Source organism: Rhinolophus ferrumequinum, chromosome 20, assembly GCF_004115265.2.
Source record: "Rhinolophus ferrumequinum isolate MPI-CBG mRhiFer1 chromosome 20, mRhiFer1_v1.p, whole genome shotgun sequence".
Lineage (NCBI taxonomy): Eukaryota > Metazoa > Chordata > Mammalia > Chiroptera > Rhinolophidae > Rhinolophus > Rhinolophus ferrumequinum.
In genome coordinates this window covers 29,464,613-29,478,081 of record NC_046303.1, presented here as the reverse complement: position 1 = coordinate 29,478,081, position 13,469 = coordinate 29,464,613, and the positions used below count along the sequence as shown (strand labels likewise).

Genomic DNA, 13,469 nt, shown 5'->3' with positions numbered 1-13,469 from the left:
TTGTAGTTCTGCCTAATGTTTTGCCTTTGACAGCTTGTTTTTCCCTGGATTATTAGAGGTTTTTTTTTAAGTGAGAAGTTCAGGATCTCTCTCAATACTGAACAATCTCTATTAGGGTTGTATATATGTGATCTTCAAATATTTAAATGCATGGCATCCATTTCAGTGCATTTTCTTTTACTATACCTTACTTTTTCCTCATTTTGTTCTGTTCTCTTTAGGGAAATAAGTTATCTGTCTGTTGACTCTTTATTGCCTGTCTTTCATATCTGTCATTTTCTCAATAATTGCTTAATCTTTTGAACTACAGAGACTACAAAATTGTCCTGTAAAGCTTAAGTGTTTCTTTTTTATGAAGTATTCAGAACTGTGCTTTCCCTTACCTTTTGCTCCCTGTGTTTTTCACTGCAAGCTTGTTACATATGTTTCGTGTATTTCTTTTTATTCGTTTTTAAAATAGAATCAATTCTAGCTAGTCTTGCTTTAAAATTGTTTAAATGGAAATCTTTTTTGTTACCTTCCACATGTAGACTATTGTTTTATGAACCATTTGGATCTTTTCTTTGAAATTTTGAGTTCGAGATTTGTACTGCCGCTGCTGCTGCTGCTGCTACTGCTGGTAGTAGTTTCTGTGTAGCCATTTACCTACCTGAGGAAGGTAAATTGGGGAGCTTGGATCTTGCACAGGTGCAAGTAGGTATTTGTCTCTGATCTTTTTCCTGTGATTTTTTTTTTTTTTAACCTCTAGATGTTAAGAGGTCCTTCACTAGGTTGGGGACATACCGTTCAAATTTGCTTGGTCATTTTTCCCATTTTTGTCATGATGAGTAGTTTACTTTGATAAGAAGTTGGGTTTGTTTCATGAGTTACAACATATTTTTGTCCCTGTAGTTATTTTTGATCCATAGCGGATGGACACCATTTTACATTTCCACCAGCCATATATAGTGATCCAGTTTCTCCACAGCCTTACCAGCATTTACTGGTATCACTATTTTTTATTTTAGGTATACTTATGGGTGTGTAGAGAGATCTCATTTTAATTGTAACTTGCATTTTCCTAATGGCAAATGAAATTGAACATTTTCTCATTTGCTTGTTTATCATCTGTACATCCTCTTTAGTGAATTGTCTGTTGATGTCTTGCTCATTTTCTAATTTGATTTTGTTTGTCTTTTCCTTTCAAAAATTCTTTATATATTCTAAATATTGGTTCTTTTGTTGGGTGTGTGGTTTGCAAATATTTTTTTCCAGTTTGTAGCTTGTCTTTTCAGTCTCTTAGTACGGCCTTTAACGGAGCAAAAGTTTTTAATTTTGATAAAGTGCAGTAGTATATCAATTTTTCAATTTTATGAATTGCACTTTTGGTGTCAGGTCTAAGAATTCTTTGCCTAGCTCTAGATCCCAAAGATTTTTTTTTTTAATTTGTTTTCCTAAAAGTTTTATAGTTGCATGTTTTACATTTAAGTCCAGGATCCATTTTGAGTTAATTTTTGTATAAAGTATTATCATGACTTATAAGGGTCAAGGTTTGTTTATATTTTTTTCCCTTAGGGATGTTCAACAACATTTATTGAAAAAGCTTGTCTTTCCTCCACTCAAATGCTTGTGTCTTTGTCAAAAATCAGTTGAGCATATTTATATAGGTCTATTTCTGTATTCTCTATTCTGTTCCATTGGTTTATGAGTCTGTTCTTCCTCCAGTACTATACAGTCTTCATTTCATTTGTAACATGATGTTTTTAAACTCAGGCAGACTGATTCCTCCCATTTTGTTATTCTTTTTTAAAAAAACTATTCTATTTCCTTTGCCGTCACATAAAATTTTAGAATAATTTTGTCTATATTTACAAGAAATCTAGATGGGATTTTGATAGAAATTGCATTAAACCTATGTATCAAATTAGGGAGAATTGACATCTCTACTATGTGAGTCTTCTAATCCTTGAACACAGTCTGTCTTCCTATTTAGTTAAGTGTTATTTGATTTTTTCCATCAACATTATATAGTTTTTTTTATACAGTTTTGTACATGCCTCCAGTTATTTTGTGGTGTAATAATCTTTCTTCAAAGGGATCATTTAGAGGAGGGAGGTCATATTATAAATGTTTAGCTGATATTCAAAGATTCGTGTAATTTCCCTTTTTTCCTATAAATGTAGGTAAATCTAGCTTAATATGTTAAATCTTTGAAATAGCATGACTAATATAATCTGAATTTTGTAAGACTGTAGCAAAATGATTAAGGGTCTGAATTCTTGATTCAGATTGTTAGTGTGACCCTGGGAAGGTAACTAACCTCTCTCTGTCTGATTTCGCGAAATGGGATTAATAGTCCCTAGTTTATGGTTTAAGGTACACCATGTAAAGCTCTTAACACAAGACTCAAATGTTAGCTATATTTATCTCTCCTATCTCTATTATTCATAAAGATGTTACTCATGTTTGTAATGATGTTCACCAAAAGTTGTTTCTGATTGATGAGGTTTGGGGTGATTTCTTTCTTCTTCATTCAGTGCTTTATTGCTGGTTTTTGTTAGTTTATTTTTAACAATCAGTATCACAAAGGTATCCCTTAAATAATATATAAATTTTACTTATCCCAGCACTTTTCTGCATCTGAAATCTTAGTTGGTGAGCCTAGAAATCTATATTTTTTAAATGCTCTTCAAATTATTCTTACTGAATCCTATTTATCCATGCCCATATTTACCAATGCTCCACCCCAGTAGTGATTATTCTACTCATTTTATTGACTTGTCTATAATGTGCATTTTAGCAGCAAATTGAGGGATAAATTCATAAATCACAGTTAAGTACCCTTAGAAATGGTCTCTTACATGGAAGGAATTAACTTTCCAGTATAGCAAAAAGTTGCCGGACTCTTTGCTCGTCATATGTATGTTGCTTTATAATTTATAACATCCTGCTAATTTTTTCTTTCAGAAATACATTTTCGGGAAATGGCCTCTAAATCTTGGCTGAATTTTTTATCCTTCCTCTGTGGATCAGCAATCGGATTTGTTTTGTGTTCTCAGCTATTTAGTGTATTATTGGGAGAAAAGGATGACACCCAGCCTAATATTCTTCATAATGATCCTCATGCTAGACATTCAGATGATAATGGGCAGAATTCTCTAGGAGGACAGATGAACTTCAATGCAGATGTTATCCAACATAAAGGTATGGTTTACTTTATTAAGGAGTAAACATAAACAGTATTTTTCAGTGTATGTAAATGTTGAGAGAATTGGGAAAAGTTATTTATATGAATTTTGTTATATCACTATATCTTTTGATGAAAATGAGCTTAATTCCACATATTAAATGACAGTTCTCAGTTTGCCTTAGGAGAAAGAAATTGCTAAACTCCAGATTTATTTAGGTAGTAAAGTATTAATTTTGAATGTATTTTTCAGTAGAAACAGTTCAGAAACTAATTTGGGGAAAGGCAAAACTTTTCAGACTAGATTTCCTGAAAATTTTGTCTAACTTTGTTATGGTTTATATCTGTGTCTTTGGTTTCTGCTATTGTCTTGTTTTGGTCTTAGTTTTTGCTCATTCTTGTTTTCCTAGAGAAACTCAAGATATGTCTATCAATAGCTCGATCAGTCTATCGATAGATATATCCATATATCTATCTATCTATATCTATCTACATATCAGTTCATATTTTTATAAGTAGCTAATATCACTAGTCTTTTCACCCTAAAGAACTAGGAAAGTAGGAAACTAAAGATGTGTTATAATGACTTCACTTTCTCTTGGCCTCATATCTCTGACCAGATTTTCTCAATTGAGTCCTCTGCGTGCCCATTAAATGTTGGTTTTCTCCAAGTTTCTGTACTTTGGCTCTTTCTTTACCTGTATAATGTCGTCAACTCCTGTATTTTAATTTCCATCTATTCCTTGCTGTCTTTATCTTCAACCCAGCTCTAAACATTATAAGAAGACATTAACACAATTCAAAGATCTCTGTAATTCTTGTGGTTTATTTAACAGAAAAGAATACAAACAGCTTGAAAACAATTGGAATTTTAGGGTGCAGAGGGTCCTTTTTTTCTCTTATCTTTCTGGTATAAAGTACTTCTTTCCTAACCTCTCAAAACAGAGGTTGAAGGGCAAAGTATCAAATCTTGGTTGAGTTTTATGAACTAGCATGTACATATATACAAGCTCTCTTTGTTCTGTGCAAGTTTATATAACAGTGATTCAGCTCTGAGCAGGTGCTCTGTATTCTTATAAAAAAGATTGATCACTGTGCACTTGCTCTGTGGTCTTGAAATGATCAGTTGGATTGAGGTTCCTCTACTACCAGTAGGCTGTACTAGATTGGCCTTACTACAGGCACATGTATTAGGTACCTATTTGTCCTCCTTGATAGCCCACAAAACGTAGGGTATGCTGAAAGTCTGTTCCTCTCAAACTTAACATGTACAAATGAGACTCCTTTTCTTTTCCTTCTTGCACCTAAAACTCTCTCTATCTCCTATATTCTTTATTTTCTGCCTAAGTCAGAAACTGTGAAGTAATGGTAGATGCTTTCCTTCGCTTACCAATCCCATTTCTCATTTAATTCTGAGAATTTACCTTCTTTACCGTTTTTCAGATTTCTTCTCTCAATTCATAGTGCATTTCTCTTAGTTCAGGCCTTCAGTTATTCTCATGTACCTGCACTCAGCCAAACTTCACCATGCTCTTTGTTCTTTCTTTTAGTGAGCATATACTCATTCAAAGACCTATTTTCTGCATCATCACTTGTTTTTGCTGATATTGCTTTATCTCCCCTTCTTCTCCGTTCTAGCCAAGGTCCCACTGCACTTCTCTGTAGGATTTATCAGCAACTGCTTTCTTTTCCTTCGGCGCAGTCGAACCCTTTGTACATACCTCTATTACAGCATCTCTTAGTATATAGCAAATGTTGGTTTGCACATGTGTCTTACACATCTTTTCATCTCCTGTGCTAGCACATGCTTATTACAAAGTAATTAATGAGTGAATAATTGAAAGAATGAGACAGAATATCTACCAGATCCCAGGGGAGAAATTTGTCTTTCTCTAGGTGAAACATATTGGGGATTCCTGTCTCCACCAATTTCCCTATCCAGGATTTGGTGGTATATCTGTATAGCTAGGAGATTGGGCTCCTCAAGTATAAGAACCGTGAATGCTCTCTGACTGAACATAGGGTGATTTTGTCTGTTTTTTTTTAATTGTGAATTTTTTTTTTTTTAATTGTGAATTCTTGATATTCAGAGGGCCATGAGTACACTTTCATGTCCTGCCCAACCTTGCCTTCTGTTTTCTCTCAGTTAGTTAACTAGAAATTTATGCCTCCGGTTGTTAATTTTTTATTGGACTGAGCTTTTGTAACTCACTGGTTGACCTTAACTTTCAGGGTATATTTCCTCAGGATTTTGCCTACAGCACTGCAACGCAAAGTGTGGTTTTGCAGACCTATGCTGGTCTACAAGTAAATAAGTATTAAAATTGTGATTAAACAAACTTTTATGGTAATTTCACAGTAATTTTATTTAAATCTAAATATAAAAACTTATTGAGGCTTGTATTTTATATCTCTTTTTAAAATTTTATTTTTTGGTATTTCATTTTTAGCATATTTATAAAAGTATAGATCTCTAACTATTGGAAATAAAAATTGGTTCTTCACCAAGCACTGGTCTAGAATCTTACAGTTGGAGTCTTCTTCTACACCAGTGTTACTCAAATGTGGTCCTGCCCTCACAGCCTGTGAATAGTTTGTTACCTATCCGCACCCAGATAAGGAGCTTGCACCAGGATGTAAAACAGTTAAGCTCACTGCTTAGGACTTTTGGGGTGGGGGTGCAGGGGTGGTGCATGGAGCAAGACTTCCTCAATGAAAAACTTAATATGTCACTTTATATTCTGGTATAAACTCCTTACATATTTCTTTGCAAACTGATATCTTGAAAAACACACTTTAGACAGTCTTGGAAATACTACCTCTACCTGTTCATCTGTTATTATTTTGACTGGTGGATTTACATTTTGTAATGAGGTATGTTACTATCAGAAGTAATTTCAACTCTGCATTGATTCGTCTTCATCAAACTGGGGTAGTTGTGAAAGCCTTTTTTTTTTTTTTTTAACGGTCAGACTTTTTTTATTTATTTATTTATTTTTTTAAAGATTTTATTGGAGAAGGGGAACAGGACTTTATTGGGGAACAGTGTGTACTTCCAGGACTTTCTTTTTTTCCAAGTCAAGTTGTTGTCCTTTCAATCTTAGTTGTGGAGGGTGCCATTCAGCTTCAAGTTGTTTCCTTTCAGTCTTAGTTGTGGAGGGCGCAGCTCAGCTCCAGGTCCAGTTGCCGTTGCTAGTTGCAGAGGGTGCAGCCCACCATCCCTGGTGGGAGTCGAACCGGCAACCTTGTGGTTGAGAGGACGCGCTTCAACCAACTGAGTCATTCGGGAGCTCAACGGAAGCTCAGCTCAAGGTGCCATGTTCAATCTTAGTTGCAGGGGGCAGAGCCCACCACCCCTTGCGGGACTGGAGGAATTGAACTGGCAACCTTGTGGTTGAGAGCCCACTGGCCCATGTAGGAATCGAACCGGCAGCCTTCGGAGTTAGGAGCATGGAGCTCTAACCGCCTGAGCCACCGGGCCGCCCGAAAGCCTTTTTAAAGCCACCTCAGGGTACTTGTAGAAATTCATAACATTGGACCTCCAGTGAGCTTCAAAATGCAGCATGTCTTTCCTGCCCTTCAGAACAGAGAAACATTCCTCTCAAAGTTCTGTTAAGAGCCTGCTGAAGCTTTCATTGTGGAATGGAGTGAAAAGCAAAGACTACCTAAGGCAGTGCTTTGCATGCCTATGAATCACCAAGAGAACTTGTTAAATTGCAAATTCTGATTCAGTTGGTCTGGGGTGGGACCTGAGATGCTGTATTTCTTACAAACTCTCAGGTGATGCTGATGCTGTTTGGTCAATGAACCACAGTTCAAATAGTAAGAATTTAAGTCATAGTGATGACTGTTGTTAGCTCCTGTGATCTCCTGGATAAGACTGACATGAAAACAATCAATCAGAATGTCAATTCATATTAGGTTGAATTTTGCTTTCTTTCAGCTAAACCGTTAATGGTAGATAGGTTAATAGAAGTGGGGGGAGGAGGTCTTTAAGAAAATGTCTTCAGCATAATTTATTTGGATTTTATGTATATGTAAATACAATTTTAAAATTTTTGTTTATAGATGAGAACACAGACGTCGCTGAATACCTCTTTCAGAAGGTTAAAATTCTCTGCTGGGTTATGACAGGGCCTCAAAACCTAGAGAAAAAGGCTAAACATGTCAAAGCTACATGGGCCCAGCGTTGTAATAAAGTGTTGTTTATGAGTTCAGAAGAAAATAAAGACTTCCCTGCTGTGGGATTAAAAACCAGAGAAGGCAGAGACCAGCTATACTGGAAAACAATTAGAGCTTTTCAGTATGTTCATGATCATCATCTAGAAGATGCTGATTGGTTTATGAAAGCAGATGATGATACGTATGTTATACTAGACAATTTGAGATGGCTTCTCTCAAAACACAACCCTGAAGAACCCATTTACTTCGGGAGAAGATTTAAGCCCTTTGTAAAGCAGGGCTACATGAGTGGAGGAGCAGGCTATGTACTGAGCAAAGAAGCCTTGAAGAGATATGTTGATGCATTTAAAACAGAAAAATGTACACATAGTTCTTCTATCGAAGATTTAGCACTGGGGAAATGCATGGAAATTTTAAATGTAGAAGCGGGAGATTCCAGAGATTCCACCGGGAAAGAAACTTTTCATCCCTTTGTACCAGAACACCACTTAATCAAGACTTACCTACCTAGAACCTTTTGGTACTGGAATTATAACTTTTATCCTACTGTACAGGTAAGTTTAGACATTTTATTACAGTATAAAGACTTAGACTGACTTTTGTTTACTTAAAAAAAAATCGCTAATATGTATAGGTTTCTTTAGTACCACTAACTAAGAATATCCTTGTCTTTTTTTTCCAATGGAAAGTATACCAATTTCACTTTATTATTAGCCACCCTTAGTCTTTTTATCAGAGGCAGTAGAACAAAGTAAATGAGACTAAGAGTGTCAACAATAGTCATTCAACAAATACTGGTACTACTATATGCCAGACACTGAGAAGGTAGCAGGTAAGTACTGCCAAGTTCCAGTTCTCATGAATCTTACATTCTGGATGAGAACACATAAACAGGTATACTAGTTAAGATATAACGTGATTTTAGGTAGGTGTAAGTGCCCTGAAGAAAAATAAAGCCAGGTAAGAGGAAGAAGAGTGACTCAGAGTGGGTAGGGTATCTAGTTTGGGTGATTAAAGGAGGCCTTTCTAAGGGGTAACTTTTGAACAGAAACCTGAGTGAGGTTTAGCAGGCTGTGTAAAGATCTGAGTAGAGAGTCTTTTAGTCTTCAGGAACACGCATGAAAAGACTTTGAGGTTCAGAAAGACCTAGGTTCAAATCCTGTTCTCCCACTTAATAGTTGAATGCCATGGATGGACAGAATTTGCCTAACTTTCAGGCATCAGTTTCCTCATTTGTAAAATGGACCGGATCTGCCTGTCTCATCCAGCTGTAATTGCCGTGTATTGTATAGTACGGTGCCTACCGCAGCGTGAGGAAGTAATAAGCCTTACCCCTCATTTGAGACCTTAGCTTACATTCCTGAGAATTTTATCTAAAATACATTATTCAGTATTTCAGATGTACAGACAAATACTTGAGAAGCATATAATATTTTGTACCCACCAACCAGCTTTACCAAATATTAGTCTTCTACTACATTTGCTTCAGAATTTTTTTAAAGAAAAGGGTATAGATATAGTGAGGCCTGTGTACCATCCCCAATCCAGTTCTCCTGCCTTCTTTCTCAGCTAATCATTATCTCAAATTGAATATTTCTGATTGCATGCATGTTTTTATATTTTTATCTACATGTTTATGTATCCATAATAATGTGTAGTATTGTTTTACAGGTTGTTAAATAAATGGAATTGTACCATGTTATCCTTGTACATTTATCAACAGCAATATATGTATGTTTTATTAATTTAGACTGCTGTGTAATAATCTAATGTCTGAATATACTGTGATTTATCTATCCATTCTCCTGCTAATATACATTTATTTAGTAAGTTGCCTGTTTTTCACTATTGTGAGCATTGCAGCAGTGAATGACTGAAGGAGACCAGGAATCATGAAACCTACCTTTTAGACTCAGTTCTATTAATTAATAAGGCCTTTAGACAAGTTACAGGACTCCATCCATGCCTTCTTTTCTCTGGCCTTATGGTACAAATAATTCTCTTCTTCACAAACGTTTTCAAATCATCATCTAGAATAGTGATTGTCAATTGGGAGCTTTTTATTTTTTCCCCTCCCTGAGTGCATTTGGCAAATCTGGAGACATTTTTGGTTGTCAACTGGGAGGTTGCTATTGGTTTCTAGTGAGTAGAAACCCACTAAATGCTAAACAGTGCACAGTACAGTTCCCCCCAAAACAAAGAACTGTTCAGCCCAAAATGTCAGTAGCACTGACGCTAAGAAACCCTGACCTAAAACATCTGACCCAAGCTTTAGGTAATCACCTTTAAAAGGAAACTGAAGCAAATCACTTCTGCTATCACCCACCAGTATGTTCTTGGTACTTACACAGACACGAGAGCTGTCCTTATAATAATTCCGCACTTAATAGGTGATAAAACTGAGGCCCAGGAAAGTCAGGTGATAAGTAAGTCACTATTGCAAACCCCTCTGATTCTAAAAGCTGTTGCTATTTCCATCATGAGCTCTGCTCTGTGATTAATGGGATACGTGCCCAACAGAGGAGGAGGATAAGTTAGAATAAATATTCTGTTGGGATAAAACTCCACTTTAATAAATAAACATTTTAAAGCTCAGTTTTATATAATGAGGCTGTTTGAAACCTTATGCTAGCATTTTATTACTATTGTAGGTGCAGCAATTTCCTAGACTATAAAACAGATGTATTCCCATGCATGCCTTTTAAGTCTGTTTTTGATTTTAGTGAGATGCTTTTTTAGTGGAAACTTTTCTTAGTATATTCTGACCGTTCCAAGATTATTTGACCTTTTCTCTTAATTCTGCACCCTTTCCGATACAAAAATACACCCAAACTCAAGAACAATATAAGTGCACGTAACAAATACACCTAAATACATACAATTTTATCAAATGTATCTGATACTGGGTTTACATACAATTGTCATTATCTTATAACCATTAAAATATCCTTCTTTAAGAGTGCTGCCCACAATTCCCACCTACAAGTAGGGTATACCTAACAATATGCTTTATATGAACAAAATTAGTATTTCTGTAGTGCATCTTTTATTTAAATTATCATGGTTTTAAAAATGGATGGCAAAATTTACATTCTTTCTATACAAATTTATTCAGTTTTATTTAAGACTATGAAATAGACTTAGGAGTACCAAAATTGACTCAATCTTCTAACATTGCCTCTTGTCTCTTAGGAGGTTCTGTATAAACCCAATGTGAAATCAAACTTCTGTTATTACTCATCAATCATTTAATATATTTTCTCCTCCTGAAGTTACTATTTTTCAAAGCCATCCTAAATTTCATACATACATTCTCTGTAGTAATCACTAAAAATGCAATGTAGAAAGGTTTTACCTAGCAAGTCAGGGTGTGAGATATTCTAGTTGATCAAAGAGTTATATTCTTAAGTTGGTTGTTCAGAACTTTTCATACAGTTCTCTTTTCATACCACCTTCTCACTTCCTTATAAGTGAGTCTATTCCCTAGGAATACAATTTTCGCCAGAGAATTTCCAGTCTTAATACAGTGGATTTAAAATAGATGTGTAAATATATATGTATATAAATATGCCTCTGTGTGTGTGTATATATATATATATCTGTATATATACACACACACATACATTAGGTTGGTGCAAAAGTAATTGAGTTTTTTGCCATTTTTTAATGTTTTAAACCGCAATTACTTTTGCACCAACATAATATATCCTTCCATATGTGAGATTGCCTTTTTCATAGGTCAGAAATTATAAAATATGACTTACTAGTTTTTCAGTTTTATTTACATTAATTCATCTGAAACTCACTGGCATTTGATATGGTTGAGATAGAGTGCCTGATTTTTCCAAATTGTTAACTGATTTTTCCAGTACCTTTTTTCTTTTAAAACCAAGTCTTAATTTTGTTATTGATTTAAAATACTTCCTTTATCATACACTATAGCATTACTTATAGAAGGATCGGTGTCTGGAATTTCATTTCTTTTCCATTGTTTTATTTGGTTTTGGCTCAGCACCATATTATTTTGAAACTTGTAACTTTACAACATATTTAAGTTATTAATCTAAGAGGGTATATTTCTTTCTTTCACATTGTGTTGGAAACTCTCATGTCTTTATCCTTGTGTATAAATTCATTAGTTTAGGGACTGTGGACATCTTTGTCCAGGATTTTTTAAGTTGTTTTTTAGGTCCCTTAGTAAAGTTTTATAGTTTTCTTCAGATCTTTATTTCTTCTTAAGTATTTCCCTAGGTATTTAATATTTTTGTTACTGTTATACTTGGGTCCTATCTTAGAACTTCTTAACTGGTATTTATGAAAGCTTTTGTTTTCTTAAAGCATCTTTGAAATCTGGCTCTGTCCTTGGACTCTTTATTTCTGAAGATTTTTTACTTGATTCTCTTGAGTTTTTGGAGATAACCATAATGTATGCAGAGAACTGTTTTATTTCTAATGATTATGGCAGGTTTTTAATAGTCTTTTATTGCTTATAATGCTTAATAATAACAGTATTCTGGCCATCCGATAAAAAACAATTCAATAGAGTATAACATAATTAATGCAGTAAATCTTATCAAAAATATTACTACAATATTTCAGAGTCATATAAAATTGCTCCCACAGAGGATCATCAATTTAAAATTAAATGCCATTGTTCTAGTCTTTTAGCTTAATATGCACTTGTCCAGTAGCCACTAACTACATAAATTAACTATTGAGTGCTTGAAATGTGGCTAGTCTAAATTGAGATGTGCTGTAAGTATAAAATTCACACCTGATTTCAAGGACTTAGCACAACTGAAAAGAATGATTAATAAGTTTTAAAATATTAATTGCATATTGAAAAAATAATTTGAATTTGTTCAGTTAAATAATATACTACCTTCAAAGGCATTTCACCGGTTTCTTTCTACTTTTTAAATGTGGCTACTAGAAAATGTTAAACTGTATTATGTGGTTCATATATATCTGTTGGACAGAGCTGATTTAGATAATCACAAGTTGACTTACATATTTCCTTTTCATATTTGTTCTTAATTACATTCCCTAAAAGTGTAAAAGTAGGCACCAGGTAATTTTTCATTGCCGACATAGTCATCCAAGAATCTCACATACCCAGTGTTTGTTTCAAAGGAAAACTTCAGAGAGAAGGCCACAAAAAATATAATGGACAATTTCTTGATAATTGTTACTGCATTGTAAGCTACATACTTCCAAACATGAATTATTAAATGTTCGATTTAGTAGTCACTATGAATCTCTCTCTGAACTTGCCAGACTATCTTTCTCCTTGGGCTATTGCAAAGACATTAGAGTCTTAAATTTTGTTGGAGTCACTTGGGTGAAACATTATCCAGATACCAATTCTGATCCCAAAATAACCTTGTGACTTTAATTCTGTGACCAGCTTTTTCCCCGTTTTCTTTCTTTTCATGCTTTTTCATTCCTGTTGTATTTTTGTTATTTTAAATCTGTTCTCATACCAACTGTATTAGTAATGTATGAGAATTGTAAAACTGAACAAAGGTTTAACTCTGACTGACTTACTGAGGGCCACCTAAATGTGATTATTCTGTCAATAATAGCTAATATTTATTGAATATTTGCTATAGGCAAAGCATAGTCCCAAGCATGTTATACACATTATCTCCTTTAAGTAACCATCTTGCAGATGGGGAAATTGAAGCTTACAGAGATCCAGTAACTTGCCCAATGTCATGCACTGGTAGGCAAAATTTGGATTCAAATCTAGGTTTGACTGAGAGCTTTCTTTCTTAAATACTAGACTGTTTGGATTGATGTGTAGATGAAGTATTAGGTTGCAGACACATAATGGGCAAGACTCTGTAGTCATTGAATGTGCCAAAAGTGTCTTTCTGAGACTGAGCCAAGTACAAATTTATAGTGAGAAAATTATGAAGAGAAAGCAAAACTTGAAGAAATAGAGCTTTAGCCTTTGTAAAGCTAGCTGCTCCTTTCATTGAAAGAAGTCTCAAGACTTTTTTCTGCTAAAACACTGTAGAGTATGAGAGAATATTATTTCAGTTAGAAATACTTTAGCAGAGTCATGTTTAGTTTTAAATCATTAGGAACTCGAATTCTTTCACACGCCTAATAAATT

The 13,469-nt window shown here is 34.6% G+C and overlaps 1 protein-coding gene across 4 annotated transcripts in view; it reads left to right on the top strand.

Moving 5' to 3' along the window:
- The window catches only part of C1GALT1 (core 1 synthase, glycoprotein-N-acetylgalactosamine 3-beta-galactosyltransferase 1), a 31,256-nt gene that overhangs the window by 15,415 nt on the left and 2,372 nt on the right, over nucleotides 1–13,469 (top strand). For all 4 annotated transcript variants that reach the window (XM_033088296.1, XM_033088297.1, XM_033088300.1 and 1 more), the window contains 2 exons: nucleotides 2,947–3,183; nucleotides 7,235–7,902. In XM_033088296.1, the coding sequence (XP_032944187.1) occupies nucleotides 2,947–3,183; nucleotides 7,235–7,902 (905 nt within the window). The remainder of the gene's footprint in view (nucleotides 1–2,946; nucleotides 3,184–7,234; nucleotides 7,903–13,469) is intronic.